The following is an 18,158-nucleotide window of genomic DNA, read 5'->3' as shown; positions in this document are numbered from 1 at the left end:
GAAGTCGGACACTCAACCGACTGGGCCACCCAGGCGCCCCTGGTTTTGCTTTTTTAATGAGAACACTGAAGGTGAGAGAGCCTAAGTGTGGCAGCTCGAGCTGACCGGGGGCTTGTGAAGGACTGACACTCATACCTCGCGGCTCCGGAGGCTGAAAGCCTGAGCTCAGGGTGGGGCTCGAACTCGCGAGGACCCTGGTGTGGGCTGCGGACGGCCGACTCTTCGCTGGGTCTGCCCACGGTGGGAGCCCTGTGGGGTCTCCTTTGTGAGGGCACGACTCCCGTCCACGAGGGCTCCACCCTCATGATCCCGGCACCTCCCAAAGGCCCCGCCTCCGAAGGCCGTCACATCAGGTGTTAGGTTTGAACGCATCAGTGCCCGAAGGGATGCGCACGTTCGGGTCATAGCGCTCAGTGGTGTGGCCACGGCGAGATACCCAGTAAGTGGCAGACATGGGGCTGAACCGAGGCCCGTGTGACTTAGGGCCTACGCTTTATCCTCATCACTAACCTCCTCTGCTCTTTGCCCACCTTGGGAGAGGCGAGACCCACAGGCAGATGTGAAAATGCCTCCCGACGGGCTCACCTCACCCGTACACTGAGTCCGGAAGCACCAATGTGCTCGATGCGCAGGAGGCCGGATGGACGCTGGAGGTGGTGGGTGGGCATCGTGTTCAAAGGGAGGCGAGAGTGCACTCTGCTGTGACCAGCTAGACAGGGTGAGGGTGGGGGGTGGAGGGGGCTCCCCGGGGAGGGCCCCTTGCGCCAGGCCGACGGGGAGCCGTGAAGGGTTTTCAGACAGAGGGACATAATCGGATGTGGGATTTAGGAAGCCCACCTAGGAGCACCCTGTGGGGGAGAGACGGTGGAGCCTGGAGGGACGGACCCACGAGAGGCTTGGGCAGGTGGGAGCTGACCGGGGCCTACGCAGTGTCCCCGAGCACGGCGGGTGGGGACAGATTCAGAGCATTTCTGGGGCATACGGGGTGACACCTAGTATCGTCTGGTCCCGTTCTGGAGGGAGGGAAGGGGTTGCAGACCAGCTTCCTAATTTGATCACTGGAAACCCTGCTTTTCATGATCAAGTTTTGGCCCCAACGTCAAGCGCTGATTTTCGCCTTGACCGCTCAACTCCACCCCATCCTTGACCGTTGCCTCATGCGTCTCCACTGGCTCGAGGATGAAATCAGTGGGGCCCAAGGCCACCTTTCTCTGATGGTCTGGCCTGATTTCGGGTTAGGATCCGGAAGGGTGGACGGGCTCCAGGGACTCCAGCAGGCCTCCGTGAATATTGTTTCTGGACCGTCCCGTGTCCTCACAGAACAGAACAGAGACTGTCTGCAGGTGCTGTCATAAGTCCCAGCAGGACGGACATCTTTCTGCTTGTCCGCTCGCCCTCCACCACAGGGCCCTCACCCCTCCCGCTCTCTCCCCAGGGATGTGCTTTTGCCACATTTTTTTTTTTTGGTTTTTAATTTCTTTTTAATGTTTTTATTTATTTTCGAGACAGAGAGAGAGACAGAGCATGAACAGGGGAGGGGCAGAGAGAGAGGGAGACACAGAATCCGAAGCAGGCTCCAGGCTCTGAGCCGTCAGCACAGAGCCCGACATGGGGCTCGAACTCACATGAGATCATGACCCCAGCTGAAGTCGGACGCCAACCAACTGAGCCACCCAGGCGCCCCAGCATCTTTTATTTAAGTTTATTTATTTTGAGAGAGACAGAGACAGAGACAGAGAGACGGAGAGAATCCCAAGCAGGTTCCGTGCCATCAGCCCAGAGCGTGACGTGGGGCTCGATCCCACGAACTGTGAGATGATGACCTGATCTGAAATCGAGAGTCAGACGCTTAACCGACCGAGCCCCCGGGCGCCCCTGTCTCCTGGCATCTTAACCCGACTGAAGTGTGCCCTCTTCCCTCGGGTCCCCCTCGGATCTCTTGCCTTGAAGGCCTCCCCTGACCTCCTCACGTAAGTTGTCTGTCCTGGATCTCAGGGTGTTTTTTTTTTCCGTTACCCCATCCGGAGCTGGGGTTCCCGTGTGCCTGGGACATGGTGAGGGTAATAGACACTCCCTGTCGTGAGCTCTGCGGTAGGCACTCCTCTGAGTCCTACACACGGTGAAGCAACTCACTGAATCCTCACAAATGCTGTGGGAGATACATCCTGCTCTTGTCCCCGTTTCAGAGATGAGGATATTGGAGGCACAGAGAGGACTAGACGTTCTCTTTGGGTCACTCCTCTTGGCCATGGAGGTGCCAGGATTGGAACCCAGGTGGTCTGCCTCGTGGGCTTTACCTGCTCGATAATACGCCTTGGGGCTCATTCGATGAAGCGTCCGACTTCGGCTCAGGTCACCAGCTCACAGCTCATGGGTTCGAGCCCCGCGTCGGGCTCTGTGCGGACATCTCGGCCTGGAGCCTGCTTCGGAGTCTTATGTCTCCCTCTCTCTCTGCCCGCCCCCCTGCTTGCTTTCTGTCTCTCAAAAAAAGAAACATTAAAAATTAAAATTAAAAAATGATAATACAAGCCTTGAACAAATGAAGCTCTCACTATATTTTGGGTTACTCTCTTTTTAAAAATTTCGTTTAATGTTTATTTATTTTTGAGAGAGAGAGAGAGAGAGAGAGAGAGGGAGACTGAGCAGGAGTGGCGGAAGGGCAGAGAGAGGGAGACACAGAATCTGAAGCGGGCTCCAGGCTCCGAGCTGTCAGCACAGAGCCCCATGCGGGGCTTGAACCCACGAACCCTGAGATAGTGACCTGAGCCGAAGTCGGACGCTCAACCGACTGAGCCACGCGGGCGCCCCTAGTTTGGGTTCCTTTCTTGAGGCTAGTTTTCCAAGCGTGGTCGTCGGGAAAGGACCTGTCAGCGTCCTGTGCCTCCTGCAGCCGGTTTGCACGGGGTCCCCCAGGGGGCTGTGCGCACAGACCCTGCCCTCACTTAGCTCTCCTGCCTGAAACCCCCGCAGCACAAGGAGCAGCAGAAGGAGCTGCTGTCCGTCGGGGAGGCCCTGCGAGCCGCCGAGGATGCCAGCCAGTTCCTGGGCCGCTGGGGGAGCCTGCTGGCGGAGCACAGCGCCGCGCTGGAGGCGCTACAGGAACGCCTGGACCAGGCCGCCCTGGAGGACCTCAGGGCCCTGACCCTGTCGCTGTCCGAGAAGGCCACCGAGGAGCTGCGGCGGCTGCAGAGCTCGGGGGTGGCCCAGGAGCTGCTCAAGCACGGCGTGCCCTGGCTCTTCCTGCAGCAGATCCTGGAAGAGCACGGCCGGGAGCTGGCCGCCCGGGCCCGGCAGCTCGAGGCCGAGGAGAGGGACAGGGACCAGGAGGGCGTCCAGAGCGTGAGGCAGAGACTGAAGGACGACGCCCCGGAGGCCTCCACGGAGGAGCAGGCGGAGCTGAGACGCTGGGAGCACCTGATCTTCGCGTGAGTGCCCTGCGAGCCCTCCCCCTCCTCCACCCCCCGCGAGAGGGGTCCCGCCCGTGGTCGTGGGGACAGCGGGCACTGCATAGACGGGAGCGGGGATGGCAGTTCCTTAGTCACAAGGACTGGCGGCCCAGGGGACGGGGTCACCCAGGGCCGCAGCCGGGGCCAGTGAGAGGCAGGCTTTGTAGCAAGAAGAGGGTGAGGTTCCCATGGAGGGAGGCGACTGGTGGCGAACAGGACCCTCCCCTCTCTGCTCCCAGGGACAAGGCCCTTCATCGGCCGACCTTCTTACCAAGGGACCAGGCACAGCTCCTGCCCATGCAGGACATATCACATGTCGTTGCTCATTCGAGGCCATTCCGAGCCCGCCTGGTTTCACCAGATGTCAATGACATGCGATGTTGGCCCCTACTCTGAGGCCTTCCACGTCTCACTGTCTCTTCACCCGGCCCCTCCCTTCAGTCACCGATTCGGTGGCTGGGCTATCTGATTTCATTCTTAATTCGAGAACCGTGTAATGACATCCACCTGTGAGTAGGACGTACTGGGCCACAGCTGGCCACCACTTCTCGTATAACTGGAAAATAGCAGATAAATGGCACACCTCCTGTTTTTAAAGACGCAGGGGTGCTGTGGAAGTGATGAGGACCAGCCCAAGTCGCCTGCCTCAGGGGCCAGAGCGCCACAGCCCTTCGCTTCCCGGCAGTGTTTGACAGCTGTCTGCACAGACGGAGATGTGGTGTGGCCCGATTGGGGCACCTTTTGTGGTGTCAGAGAGACCAGCAAAGCGTTTGGCAGTTGTTGGGGGCTGGCCCAGCAGATCGGAAAGAGAAGGAGCTCCAAACAAGGCCAGCATGGAGCTTTAGAGAGGAGTGAGGTGTGGACCTCGTAGACCAGAAAGCCTGGATTTAAATCCCACCAGCTGAGTGTAGGAAAGTCACCTAACCAACTTGAGCCTCATTTCCCTTGCCTTAGGCGACAATAGTAAATCACTTAGGGTGCTGTCCGCAGCACATGATACCATCGCATCGGCAAAAGGTGAAGAGAATATTTTATAAGAAGGAGTCAGCGGTAGATGTTTCTAGGCTTGATTCAGTGGCTCAGTGATTCTGTCAGGGACCCAGTTCTCACCGTCTTTCTGCTCCACTGCCCTCCGTGTGCCTCCTTGGTCTTTGGGCTCATCCCCTCATGGTTTCAGGATGGCTGCTGCAGCTCCAGGTGTCACGCTCATTATCCCTTTTGAACATCTCAGGCATCAATCCTTCCAATACCACCGGTCACAAGCCCATGCCTAACCCACTCACTGGCAAGGAGAATGACACAGCCATGATTGTCGTAGACCAGAGGCAGTAAACGTTTGTTTAATGAACTAATGAACTTGACTGCGTTCCAATAAAAGTTTATTAACAAAAACGGGCAGGGGGCTGGACTTGGTCCACAGGCCGTAGTTTGCCAGTCCCTGCCTTAGACCAGTTGCAGAAGCCCCACCCCGGGGCTGTGAGGGGTATGTAGGGTAGCCCCTCCAAACAAAAGCTGAGCTGACAAGGGGCAAGGTAGTGGCCCTGGGTTAGGTCGTCAACCATGTCTAACAAGATGCCACCTTCACGGCAGCGATGAGGGAGTCCATGGGTTAATATATTTAAATCCTTTAGCACAACCCTTGATCTGCAGGAAGCGGAAAATGAGTAGTTATTACCTCTAATATTCCTGTGCTGGAAGAGCTCAGATTATCGGGAGAGCAGACACAGAGAGAGGCGATCATTGACAGACGATGCCCAGGCAGGTGACCATACGGGGCACCCTGCAGGATCCAGATCTTTGCCAGGCTCCGAGGGAGGTATGCTCTGTGCGCCCACCACCCGCCTGGCACTGGGAGCCAGAGACGAGCGGGCGTGGGCCCCCGGTGCCTTGCGGCGAGGGGGCACGACCCGGGATGGGGCAGCTTGATGGAAGTCGTGGTCCTTACCTGGGGGTGAAACGGAGAGACCGGTGTGGCCGGTGTGAAGGAACAAAGTTAAAAACCAGCAGCGTGGGAGGAAAGAACAATTTCCACCCTCCACTGGGTCCATTTATTTCCAGTAATGAAGTAACCGTTTGCCTGTATGAATGTGATTGTGCCCATCTGGCAGGAACGGAGAGCCTCTTTTCCTCTTAACAAACGGACCTACCAATCCATATTCCTTAAAGTTGCCTTTCCTTTCAACAAACCAACCAGCCGGCCCAGAAACTTAAGCAAATAAGCAAACCCAAACAATCCCTCCGAGCAAATAAACAAAACTCAACCCCATTTAGGATACTTTTCTTGGTATAGACGCTTCACCATCTGAGCTGATTCTTAGGCACAACTTAATTCTGAATCCAGAGCTCTGGCTGTTGGAAGTTGTTGCACGGACAGGAGGGTGGAGGGGGTGTTGTGGGTCGGGGGTGGCAGAGGCCGGAGGGGAACGAGTCCTTTTCAGCATATCGGGTCAGCCCGTCTGTGTCCCCCCTCTGCCGGGCCGGCACGCTGCGCGCTGGGCATCGGTGGTCCCTCCCACCTGCCCCCCTGTGATGGGCATGGGACGGAGGGCATCTTCCTGCCAATGCCCGTCCTTCCTTGGCAGGTACCTCTCGTGGAACGGGATCTGTCCGGCTTCCACCATTTCGTGCCTCCTCCTACGCAGTGCTGGTGCCCGGGACTGACCTCACCACCAGGGAGAACGGGTCCCCGGGTGTCTGCAGGGAGTACAGCCTCTCAGTTCTTCCCCATCTCTGCTTTACGGTTCTCATGTGTTTCCCAGTCTTTGTTAGCGTCTGTTTTCTTGGACACACAAGACGCCGTCTCCTCTCCAAGCCGGTAAAAAGCAGACCCTTGCGCACCACTTCCTAGTCCCACGAATTGTTCTCGGTGATTCACTCTGTATTCCCCCAGAGTCCCTTCGCACGCTGCAACCCGCTTTGGACTCTTCGAGGCGTATAAATTAGACCTGACATCCCCATTACCAGATGGCTGTTGCCTTCAACATCATGTGGATCCATTTTGCGGAGAGTATGACCAAAGCCGCCTCTGGTTTAGTCGTTCACCAGGAAAAGAGAATTCTCACCTTGCTGTCTGGAAACGCTTTATCATTTTTCTAAGGGTCGAGGAGGGTCGATGCACACGATACACATGTGTTTGTCTACTTTGCTTATTCAAGATTCCAAAAGGTTGCAGCCTTTATTACTGAGGCATTCGGAAAAAATGGCTTTGCACCGTCGTCTTAAAACACATTTTTAGAAACTTTCTGATTTCAAGCAGGATGGAGTTGCTATAAACCTGGTTGGGTAAAGTAGGAATTAACAAGGATGTGCTTTTTTTTTTTTTTTTTTTGCCAGGGAAAGCATGTCTTTGAGACTTCTTTCCTGAGCTCCTGCCTTCATTTTAAACTCCTTTAGGGCACAGATCCTCCCTGTCTCCTGTGTTTCTGTCTTATCTTTGTGCCTACACAGCAGAGCATTAAGGCCGGGCCACCCCGGGGCCCATGGGCTTGAGGATGGGCAAGAATCGTGACTCAGAGTCATTTCAAGGTTACTTTCACTTTGGATCCCGTGTGCCCTGCAAACACAGTGGGGAAAAGGTTCTCCAGGCGGTAAGGTACCAAGGAGCGGCTGGCAGCTTCCTGGCAATCTTTTATTTTTATTATTATTTTTTAACGTTTATTCATTTTTGAGACAGAGAGACAGAGCGCGAGCTGGGGAAGGGCAGAGAGAGAGGGAGACACAGAACCCGAAGCAGGCTCCAGGCTCTGAGCTGTCAGCACACAGCCCAGTGAGGGGCCTGAACTCACGAACTGTGAGATCATGACTTGAGCCGAAGTCGGACGCTTAACCGACTGAGCCACGCGGGCGCCCCTTCCTGGCATTCCTTTAAAAAAGTTGACGGACCCCATGAAGTGAGAAACCCAAGACAGGATATCAAGACACGGGCCTGGGGCCTTCGCACTATTTCTGGCTGGAGGCCCATGTCAGCGGAAAGTCCTATTCTATTTCCAGAAGAGAACTTTCTAGCTGAGCTGCGGTCCCAGCCTCCCTCACTGAGCTTTGGGCGTGGTAGGGCCGGCCCCGGCCTCCCACGGTGGTCCTGCAGGTTTTTCTAAAGCAAGCGCAGGGCATATTTTATGCAGCCCGTGTGGATTGCACATTACCGGAAGAAGCAAAGAAAGCCGCGGTTGTCAACAGAGAACATTTGTCAGATGAACTAGTGAACAGACATGCATTGCCCGAAGCAGGAAGCAGAAGAGGACTCTCCCCCACTTTCTCGCTCCTGGCCCAGCAGGAACTTCTTCTGCACTGGGGTCCCCAGCAGACTTAGCCTCACATCTCCGCAGAGACATGGGAAAGTGAGCTCGTGGTCTGTCTGCCCGGTGGAGTGGGCCGTGGGCCTTGCCAGAAAGGAAGGGTGGGCACTTTCCTCGGCCTCCTCACCTGTAAACTGAGGATCGAGTTGCTAGAAGGAATGGATCTTTCCTGCGGCTGCCACAGCAAAGTGTCTCAAACCGGGAGGGTATTCTCTGGCTGCCTTGGAGGCCGGAAGTGTGAAGTCAGGGCGTCAGCAGGGCCGGACTCCCTCTGAGGACACGAGGACAGAGTCTGTTCCTGGTTTCTCTCAGCTTCTGGTGATGCCACTGGCCTTGGCCTCCGTCAGCTTTGTTCTGTCACTCCAGTCTCTGCCTCTGTGGTCCCAAGGCTTCCCCTGCGTATGTCTCTCTTCTCTTATGAGGACATCGGTCATGTTGGATTAAGGGCCCCTCCTACTCCACTATGACCTCGTCTTACCCTACTTTCGCGTCGGCAGAAACCCCGTTTCCAAATAAGATCACGTTCACAGGTAGCGGGGATTGGGACTTGAGTATCTTTTGGGGGGGACACACAGGTCAGCCTTTAGCAGGAGATCAGTCAGCACGTGCCCAGCATGGAACGGGTTTTCTCTGAGTGATGGCTGTCGGTCATCACCTCTTAAGACCCAGGGCAAGGCCCCGGCCTTTCCCCTCGTCCTCCTGAGCTGAGCTGGCCACCCCTTCTCCAGGCTGCTGGGACCTACTGCATGCTGCTGAGCGGGCTCAGCGGACGACGCTGCGTTTTCATGTGTTCCTAAAGCGAGAGCAGGCCCTGTCCCCGGTCAGGAGGGGCCGGAAGGTCTGCTGTGGCCCCGCAGACACCCTCACAGCCTCGACCCACTGTAGCTTAGCTCCGGGACAGGGGAGTGTCCAGCACGAGATATACTCAGTGCTTGAGAGATCGCCGCGGAAGGAATGCGCCAATGAAGGCACGATGAGCCTTTCCAGGCGTGGATTGAACGCGTGCATTTTGCTGTCTGGATCCCCCCACCCCCGCCAGCCCCCCGGCCCGCTTCCTCCGCGTAAGAACGTCTCTGTTCTGGCTTTTCCAGGAAGCTCTGTTCCTCGGCCTTCTCCCAGTCTGAAGAGGAGCTGCTCAGGATGAGGCAGGAGGTTCACGGCTGCTTCGCCCAGATGGACAGGAGCCTGGCCCTCCCCAAAATCCGGGCCCGCGTCCTGCTGCAGCAGTTTCAGACCGCCTGGCGAGAAGCAGAGTTCCAGAAGTTGGACCAGGCACTGGCTGCCCCTGAGATGCAGGTGAGAGTGATGCCCGGCAGCTCCTTGGTGGCGGACGTGGGGCGTCTCTCAGCCCCCGACGCCCCCCCTGGGTTCATCCCACGTCGCTCTCCTCTGCAGCCGTGTCGGCATCCGGCTACTCGTCCTGACCTTACGGTGCCCGGCCCAGACCCTCTCGCCCGGGCCCTGCACCGCAGCCGCTCAAGGCTCACACCTGCTCCCTCCTTCTGGGCGTGGCTCCGGGCAGATGGGCACCACCTGGCCTGAGACGCGCTCCCCCAGCCACACTCAGTGACCCGCTCGGGGTACAAAAGGCTGGCCCCTTCCGTAAGTGGCATAAGGAGGATGCTTAGCTCAGGTGGGGTCAGGGAAAGAGAACCCCCCACGCTCGACCTTATAGCGCGATAATGGGCAGCTGCCTTTTGGGGGCACCTGTCGTGTGCCTCGAAGACAGACCGCTCTCGGAGGCCATGTTTGCCCCAGAGCCCCCCCATGGAGCCGTCGAGGCTACACCTTACCTGAGAGCCCCGCCCTTTGCCCTTCCTGACCTGGTCCCTCACTGCCTACATGCTCCCGGCTCCTCTGTCGGGAAACCAAGGTCTCCCCATCCCCATCTCTGGCTCTGCCGCTGGGGAACCCAGCCCAAGACGAGACCTCTGAACTTGCTGTTTCTTCTGCCAGGAACACGCCTGCCCCAGAACCTCGAGGGTCCAGCCCTTTGTGATCTGTTTGCATCCCAGCTCAGACGCCCACCCTGAGCACCCGTCCAGAAGAACCCCCTCCCCAGGCATTCCTCACGTGGCTGTGGTCCGTGACTCCACATAATCAGCCACTGCCTGAGACGCCCTGGTTTCTCAGCCCGCGCCCTGCCTGCTCTCTAACCCCTTCACCACTCCGTCCCCACCACCTAGAAAGTGCCTGGCGCACAGTAGGCGTGCAGTTCATTTGACTGAGCCAGCCAATCACCAGGTGAACACAAGAGGTCAATCTTCTCTTGAGGCGATGCCGTGTTGAGATTCAAAACCTATTCAAAGCGCTTAAGCCAACACTGTCTCCTGCAAGTTCACGGCAATGCCGGGAGGCAGGTTTCCAAGCTCACTTTCCAGAAGAGAAAACCACCCGGCAAAGGAAAAGTGAGTTGACTGAGGCAGGCAGGAGGTGGGAGAACTGGGCTTGGGCTGGTTTTTCCTGACTTTAAACCCACTGGTTTTTCTTTAGGGGAAGAAAAAAATCAAAACAACAAAAAAATCAGACATATCCTCACTGAATAAAAAACAGTACAACGCAGAAACAGCTTGGAAGGTTTCATATTCTTTCACGTTAAAAAAAAGGTTTTTTTTTCCTTTCTATTTCTGTTCTTAGAAGGGTGCAGGATACATAAGATGATGGTAGTTAGAGAGTAAGGAACAAATGATCAAAGTGTTCCCCCCCCCCCCAAGTTTTGGAACAGCGACTAAACATATTTCCACGTAAGTGAAGCAAGGTGTGTTTCCCCTGCTTTTGGGCTGACCAAGGGCCAATCCTGGCAGGAATTAAGTTTTGGATTCTAAAGTTGCTCAAGGTGCTGGGTTTGGAGACAGAGGTGGCCCCGCGTCCAGCCTCCGAGGGGCAGAGGCCCCGCCTGTGAAGCGCGCTCCTCGATCCCCTGCGAGAAATGCACACACAGGCTGGTGGCCGCGGTTGGCTGAGCCCGACTCCCTTCACGAGGACGGTCCTGGGAAAGCAGAGGGGCCGGTGGTGGAGGACTCTGCTGGTGCCAGCGGCAAGAGCTGGTCTCTGTATCTTCACAAGCACAGGGACACCTCTTCTGTTGAGTCCCCTGCCCGGAGAGGCTGCCGGATCCGGGTCCCACGGCTGGGAGGAGGGGCCTTGGGTTGGTTGTGCGGCCTGACCTCAAAGCTTTGGCTGTGCCCTCCGGAGCCCCTTTTCTGCCTTTGGTGGACCAAAGGCCCACGCACTGAGCTTGTTCAGGAAAATGTCCATCTTTCCCCCCTCTGCCGGCCTCAGACACGCGGGCAGGTGCATATGCTGCGGGAGCTCCTCTCGGCTTTGGGAGACAAGGAGGGGGGGGCGCTGTGCAAACCCACTGGCAGTCACTCCCCTGCCCGTGCTTTCTCCTGCCCCCTCTAGCAACAGTCCAAGGCAAGAAAGCCGCGCTCCAAGAGTAAAAGCAAGACAGACCTTCTGAGGAAGTGCATCGAAGATAAAATTCAGCTCTTTGAGGAGCAAGCCCCCGAAGACCTGGTGGAAAAGGTCAGTCCTCCTGCCTCCTCTGTTGCTCTCACCGCACACACGGGGCCGATGCCACCCAGTTGCCAGCACACACGGAGTCCCCGGGGGCCCTCGCTGCGCGCCTCTGTTCCGCCGTGGTCCCGCAGCTGGGACCCAGCCCTGCCCCTCAGGCCCTTCCGCCCATCCTGCCTGGAACTCTCTTCCCTCCCCGCCCGGTCTCTGGTTCCATCTCTGCTTCGTCCTTCGGGCCCCACGTCTCAGCTGCTGCCGCGGTGGCCGCCGTCGCTGTGCCTGGCTCTGCGCCCAGGCGTTCGCGCGTGTTATACTTTACGTCCCTGCGTGTACCACGCACAAACATGCGGTGCCTTCCGCGTTCTTCCCTGTTCCTGGATGAACCCTGCCACCTTCCCTTACCCGGATAGATGAACCTTGTCTTTGGCCCTCCTGAGGCACCGCCTCTGTCCTCAGGTGTCCCCTCCGCTAAGAAGCCTGATCGGATCACCCGGTTCTTCCCCCTGCTTCCTCCTTTCTTATCCTGACGTGTACCCCACTGTGCGTTCACTGCGCTGGGACCCTGAGGCGGCATGATGCAGTGGCTCGGGTGTGGTGTCGACAGACTCTAGGACTTCAGCGGCGATGGTGCGTCCTGGCCTCACTCTCATGGTTGGGGGAGATGGACAGAAAGCACTTAAAACCACAGACCCTGATCAGTGTCGTTAAGACACAGAGGAGGTGATGCGACAGTGACCAGACGGGGCTGGGGGGAAGTGAGACCCACCAGAGGCGGCCGAGTCAGGTCAGGTCTCTCTGGAGAGGTGATGCTTAAGAGTTGACACTGTGCCCTCGCTGCCTGGGTGCCCCCGTGTCCCCAGCGCCCCTCGCAAAGGGTGGGTTCCTGAGAGGCGGGGTTCAGTGGGTGGGTCTATCAGACCATCTCTGAGCGGCCGATTTCTTTCTGCCTCCTTGTCTAGGTGTATTTAGTGCAGGTGTATCTTTCAGATCGCAAAAGCATAACCTGGCCGGGAGCCGCAGAGCCTGCACAGGGTGAGAGGTCAGTGGCTCTTTCTAGGGGTGACCAGGCTGGGATGTCTCAAGGGACACAGGAGGCAGCACCCTGTTCCCACCCAAGTTCTCTGCGAACCTGAGAGGTAGGAACCTGAGAACCTGAGAAGACTGAGGCGGGTAGAGGTGAAAATGTCAGCGTCCTCGTTGCTAAAGGCTAGCACTGAAGATGGAAATTAGTGTGAGAGCCAGATGGGCTTGCTGAGCGGCTACCTGGTCACAGGCCTCCCTGGGGCTCTCTGGGTGGCCTTCCTGGAGGAGGTGAACACGAGGGCAGCTCTCAGGCAGAGCTAGCCCGTCTGGTGGGTTGTGGTTGCGGTTCACCAAGGAGCAGCAGAGGAGAGGGGTGCTGAGGGGCAGCCTGGGGGCCCAGTGGGGCATTTCCTCCAACACAGGCCGGCTCGTGACCCAAACACATCAGGCTCGAGGTGGATGTTGCTGCAGAAGGAAAACTTGAGGTTTGTCTTGGCAGGGAGAGTGGGTGGCCTGAACCACGGCCAAGGACATGGTGCAGGTTCAGGGGAGCCCAGAGGATTGGCAGCCCTGTGAAAAGGCTGCTTTGCGGGAGTACAGGGTGTCCCGAGGGTAGGACAGCTGGCCACGGTGGAGGGTCTCACGTGCCAGGCTGAGAAGGTGAGCGGAACCTCGCTGGTCCCGTCGACGGAGGAGAGGGACAGGCTGGATGACTACTGGGTGGCCGTGAGTGGTGACAGATGACATCCTGTCCCGCGGTTCCCTGAGCCCGACTCTGCAGCCCGCCCTGCCCTGAGTTCACCTCCATCGTTTCCGTGTGAGTCGTGCATTTGTCCTGAGATCCCGCCAGGCCCTTTGCGTGTGTGGAAGACGCAGCCCTCTGCCTCACTCTGGACGATCGCTGGCATTTCCAAGGGCAGTTTACATTTCATGTTTGTCCTGTGCACTGATTTAAGAACTTAACTCCCTTCTTGAGACACACTAACCCTCCAATAAGAATAGTGCTCATTTATTTTGTTTGCTTTTGAATGCCTGCGTCTCTGGGTACCCTACTCAGGACTTTCTGTATACATATATGTTGCTTATAGGTGACGGGCATAATTAAAAATAGATCTACCTGGGGTGCCTGGGTGGCGCAGTCGGTTAAGCGTCCAACTTCAGCCAGGTCACGATCTCGCGGTCCGTGAGTTCGAGCCCCGCGTCGGGCTCTGGGCTGATGGCTCAGAGCCTGGAGCCTGCTTCCGATTCTCCGATTCTATGTCTCCCTCTCTCTCTGCCCCTCCCCCATTCATGCTCTGTCTCTCTCTGTCCCAAAAATAAATAAACGTTGAAAAAAACAAAATAGGTCTACCCTATGACCCAGCAATAGCACTGCTAGGAATCTACCCAAGGGATCCAGGAGTGCTGATGCACAGGGGCACTTGTACCCCAATGTTTATAGCAGCACTCTCAACAATGGGCAAATTATGGAAAGAGCCTAAATGTCCATCAACTGATGAATGGATAAAGAAATTGTGGTTTGTATACACAATGGAATACCACGTGGCAATGAGAAAGAATGCAATCTGGCCCTTTGTAGCAACGTGGATGAACTGGAGAGTGTTCTGCTAAGTGAAATAAGTCAGGCAGAGAAAGACAGAGACCATATGTTTTCACTCTTATGTGGATCCTGAGAAACTTAACAGAAGACCATGGGGGAGGAGAAGGGGAAAGAGAGAGGGAGAGAGCCAAACCATAAGAGGCTCTTAAAAAACTGAGAATAAACTGAGGGTTGATGGGGGGTGGGAGGGAGGGGAAGGTGGGCGACGGGCATTGAGGAGGGCACCTGTTGGTGAGCACTGGTGTTGTATGGAAACCAATTTGACAATAAATTTCATATTAAAAAATAAAATAAAATAATTAAAAATACATACAATACAAATCAGGCACACACTTTACGGATAGATAAGAGCTAAGCCATCTGAGAGCTAGGTGCTCGTGCATTTGGGCACCCCACGTCCCGTAGAAGAAGCCCCACGAGTGTCCAGGGACGGGGGGCGGGAGGGAGGGCGGGGCTCCAGTTTCTGAACCTCCGGCCCCTTGCCCTGGTGCTGCCTCTGCATCAAAGGCCCTGGTCAGGATTGACGGGGAATATTCTCACCGGGTGTGGTTACCTCCCGCGGTTGTTCAGTGTGGGACAGACACGCCTCGGCTCCCGCATCTGTCACATGAGGATTGGGACAATCAGAACCTAGTAGCAACGGGGTCATTGGGAGGAGCAGACGGACAGAAAGGTACTTCCTAGCTCTGAGGGGGCTACAGTGCTGGCTTTGCCCGATGACGCAGCAGCCCCGTGTGTGTGCGCCAGAACCCAGAGAAAGGCAGGAGGCCTTTGTCAGCTGTAACCTTTTAATGACAGGCCATCCTCACAACCGGCCACCTCACTGTGGCAAGTGCCGATAGAATGCGCGCTCTCAAGCCAACGGCTTTGACGTTCCTCCCGACATCGATCGGCCGCGCGTCTTTTAGCACCGGAGCCAGAATTGTTCAGATTTTCCATCTGCAGGGTAATTTCGGATGGAGATGACAGCCCTCGGTCTGAGTGCCAGCAGCTGAGAGCGGTCTGATCGTGTTCCAGGACCGGGAAACCCCTCACAGCTCGTGCGGCTGGAAGGAGGGACTGGGTCAGAGACCCGTCACAAAGCCTCAGTCTGGCCGGCAGTGTGGGGTTCCCAAAGGGACCCTGGCTTCACTCGCTGGGGCTGCCAAGCACACTGGAGGCACCTGCTGGGTGCCCCCTTTCTTTGCTAGAATCCGAGACAGCGATCCCTGTAACCCTCAGTCCCGGGTGGATATGTGCCTCGTCTGGACGCTTCCACCTGAAGGGATTTGCCCAACGCCAGTGCATACTAGAGCTGGGGGTCGGATGAGGCACATCTGCCGTGTTGTGACCCAGCTGCGACAGCGAGGAGGTTCAGCCTCCCAAAGTGGCTCTCCCGTGCCCTGCCCGAGTCCCCCTTGCCTTTCCTCCACTTCTTTCCCTGCCTTTCTCGTCTTTCTCCTATCCGTCTGTCTCCTTCCACTTCCTCCTTCGGAGATCGTTTTGTGGACTGCCTTCTCCGGGCCCGGCTGGTCTCGGTTTCTGCTCTTAAGATGTTCACAGCCTCAGGCGTGCGGCCACTTTGCGCACCAGCCATTTGGAGTTTCGCCTCCTGCTTTCAGATAGAAAACCCACCCCGCTGACCCGGGCTCCGCCGTGGGTGAGTGGCTGTTTGACTGGTTCACAGAGAGTGGTGTGAATGATGCAGGGAGACAGACAGACAGACGAGGATGGGCTTCCTGCCTGACCACTTTTCCTCTACAGCTGAGGAGCTAATGGAGTGAGGAGTCTGCTGTGGTCACCGGTCGCTGCAGGAGGGGCTGGAGTGTGTCTGTGATCAGAAATGGGACTCAGGCAGCGACACCTGGGCCTTCTGATGGGGGGGGGGTGGTCACTGTAAGCTCACAGGTGCATCATTTTAAACCTGAAAGACTCTGGAGGGCATATACATTTTAGAATAAGTTAACCCAGTTCCTAAATAACTTTCTGTTGTGATGGCATGAAACTTACAGGTGAATTTGAGAATTGGCATTCCATCCCCCAGAAGGCAGAATGTTTCTTTTTTTATTTGGATCTTCTCTTAGGGTCTTGAAGACGATTTACAATTGTTTCTGTAAGTAGGGTGACCATATATCTCAGTCTCTTGGGACGGTCCCAATGACCTTCCCGTTAGCTCCTTTTCGCTCTCAACTTCGTGACAAACCATATGGTCACCTTAGATGAAAGGTATTTCTTTGTGTGATTTCTAGATACAATATAGGTTTGCTCGCAGTTGTGAATGGTAACCTGCCTTCTTCTTTTTTAACCTTTTATTTATTTTTATTTTTTTGAGAGAGAGAGTGTGTACGCATGCAAGCGGGGAAGGGGAGGAGGGAGAGGGAGGGAGAGAATCTTAAGCAGCCTCCACGCTCAACGCGGAGCCTGATGCGGGGCTTGATCCCACGACCCTGGCATCATGACCTGAGCTGAAATCAAGAGTCAGACAGACGCTCAACTGTCTGAGCCACCCAGGCCCCCCATGGTGACCTATTTTCAATTGTATTTTTGACATATTCAGTACTGGTGCAAAGAAACGTTACCAGTTTTTATTTATAAGTCTTTCCAGACTGTCTCTGGAGCCGGACATCGGGTCCGAGTCCTAGCTTCGCCACTTGCCAGCTGTGTGACCTTGAACAAGTTTCTTAACTGTTCTGTGCCCTATTACACTCATCCTTCAAGGTGGATACTAGAAGCACCTGTCGTTTAGGATTCTTCTGGTGAGAATTCACCTGCTGCTTCTGTTGATTTTCTGCATAGTCAGTCACCATGTCGACAAACAATTGCAATTTCGTTGCCTCCCTTCCCAGCCTGTGCCTCATCGCTCTTTGTTATCGGTGTTTCCATGTCCTTGTCTGCCGGTTCCATCATCTCTCTTGTTTCCCCTGATGGATTTCCCCCCGAGTTGTGGATCCCATTTTCCTGCGTCTTGGTGCGCATGGTAATTTTTGATTAGATGCTAGGCACGGTCGGTTTTACATGCTGGGTACCAGACTCTGTGGCATTTTCTTTAATAGTGTTGGCGTTTGGACATGTAGTTGCATTGTTTAGGATTCGTTTTATCCCTTCAAGACATGCTTTTAAGTTTTGTTAGGTTGGAATTAAGAGCTGCCTTTAGTCAAGAGCTAATTTATCACTATTACTGAGGTACTACCCATCTCCCTGATGCCTGTGTGCTTTTCTCACTCAGGCTAATAGGAACGCTGACTCTTCCCAGCTCTCTGTGGGCTCCAGAAATCGCTATGCCTCTTATTTCTGGTGGTTCTTTTCCTGATCTGGTACAGTTTGTTTTTTTTTTTTCCCAAGCATGCCCAACGCTGAGCGAAAGCCTTGAGAACACCCCTGGAGGTCTCTGGAGTATTCTCTCTCTCTCTCTCTCTCTCTCTCTCTCTCTCTCTGCAGCTCCTTCCTCTTTGGGACTCTGCCCTACAAATTCTAGACACAGTGACCTCCCAAACTCTGGTTTTCTTTTCTTAACCCGATGCACCTGCTGGGCTTTCCCCAGGTCCCCATCCGATGGTGCACCCTAGGAACTGCATCCAAGCAGTAAGCTGGGGCAGCTGTGGGGCCACCTTGTCTATTTCCTTCCTGTCTGGTACCCCAGTTCTGCCCAGTATCTGAAAACTATGGCATCGTATATGGGATCTGGTTTTCTTTTTTTTTTTTTTTTTTTTTTTTTTTAATTTTTTTTTTTTCAACGTTTATTTTTATTTTTGGGACAGAGAGAGACAGAGCATGAACGGGGGAGGGTCAGAGAGAGAGGGAGACACAGAATCGGAAACAGGCTCCAGGCTCCGAGCCATCAGCCCAGAGCCCGACGCGGGGCTCGAACTCACGGACCGCGAGATCATGACCTGGCTGAAGTCGGACGCTTAACCGACTGCGCCACCCAGGCGCCCCGGGATCTGGTTTTCTGGTGGTGGGAAAGTAAATCTGTTTTTGGTTCTTCCATCCTGGCCAGAAGTAGAAAATTTTGACCTATCCCTTTGTCATAGGTTTTGAATTTTACCCTATTTTTAAAAAGTTTTTTTCTGGGGCACCAGGGTGGCTCAGTCGGTTAAGCGTCCGTCTTCAACTCGGGTCATGATCTCATGGTTCGCGAGTTTGAGCCCCGCGTCAGGCTCTGTGCTGACAGCTCAGAGCCTGGAGCCTGCTTGGGATTTTCTGTCTCCTTCTCTCTCTCCCTCCCCCACTCATGCTCTGTCTGTATCTCTCTCTCTAAAAATAAATAAACATTAAAAAATTAAAAAAAAATTTGTT

At 55.4% G+C, this 18,158-nt stretch overlaps 1 protein-coding gene across 1 annotated transcript in view; it reads left to right on the top strand.

Annotated features, from left to right (window-relative positions):
- Nucleotides 1–18,158, top strand: part of EVC2 (EvC ciliary complex subunit 2) — a 135,108-nt gene that overhangs the window by 88,459 nt on the left and 28,491 nt on the right. Inside the window, exons 14-16 of the mRNA XM_047856663.1 lie at nucleotides 2,971–3,425; nucleotides 8,833–9,037; nucleotides 11,147–11,269. Of these exons, the coding sequence (XP_047712619.1) occupies nucleotides 2,971–3,425; nucleotides 8,833–9,037; nucleotides 11,147–11,269 (783 nt within the window). The remainder of the gene's footprint in view (nucleotides 1–2,970; nucleotides 3,426–8,832; nucleotides 9,038–11,146; nucleotides 11,270–18,158) is intronic.

The sequence above is a fragment of the Prionailurus viverrinus genome, chromosome B1 (genome assembly GCF_022837055.1).
Source record: "Prionailurus viverrinus isolate Anna chromosome B1, UM_Priviv_1.0, whole genome shotgun sequence".
Taxonomy (NCBI): domain Eukaryota; kingdom Metazoa; phylum Chordata; class Mammalia; order Carnivora; family Felidae; genus Prionailurus; species Prionailurus viverrinus.
Note: the sequence above shows the minus strand (reverse complement) of the source record. Positions and strands in the feature narration are given on the sequence as shown.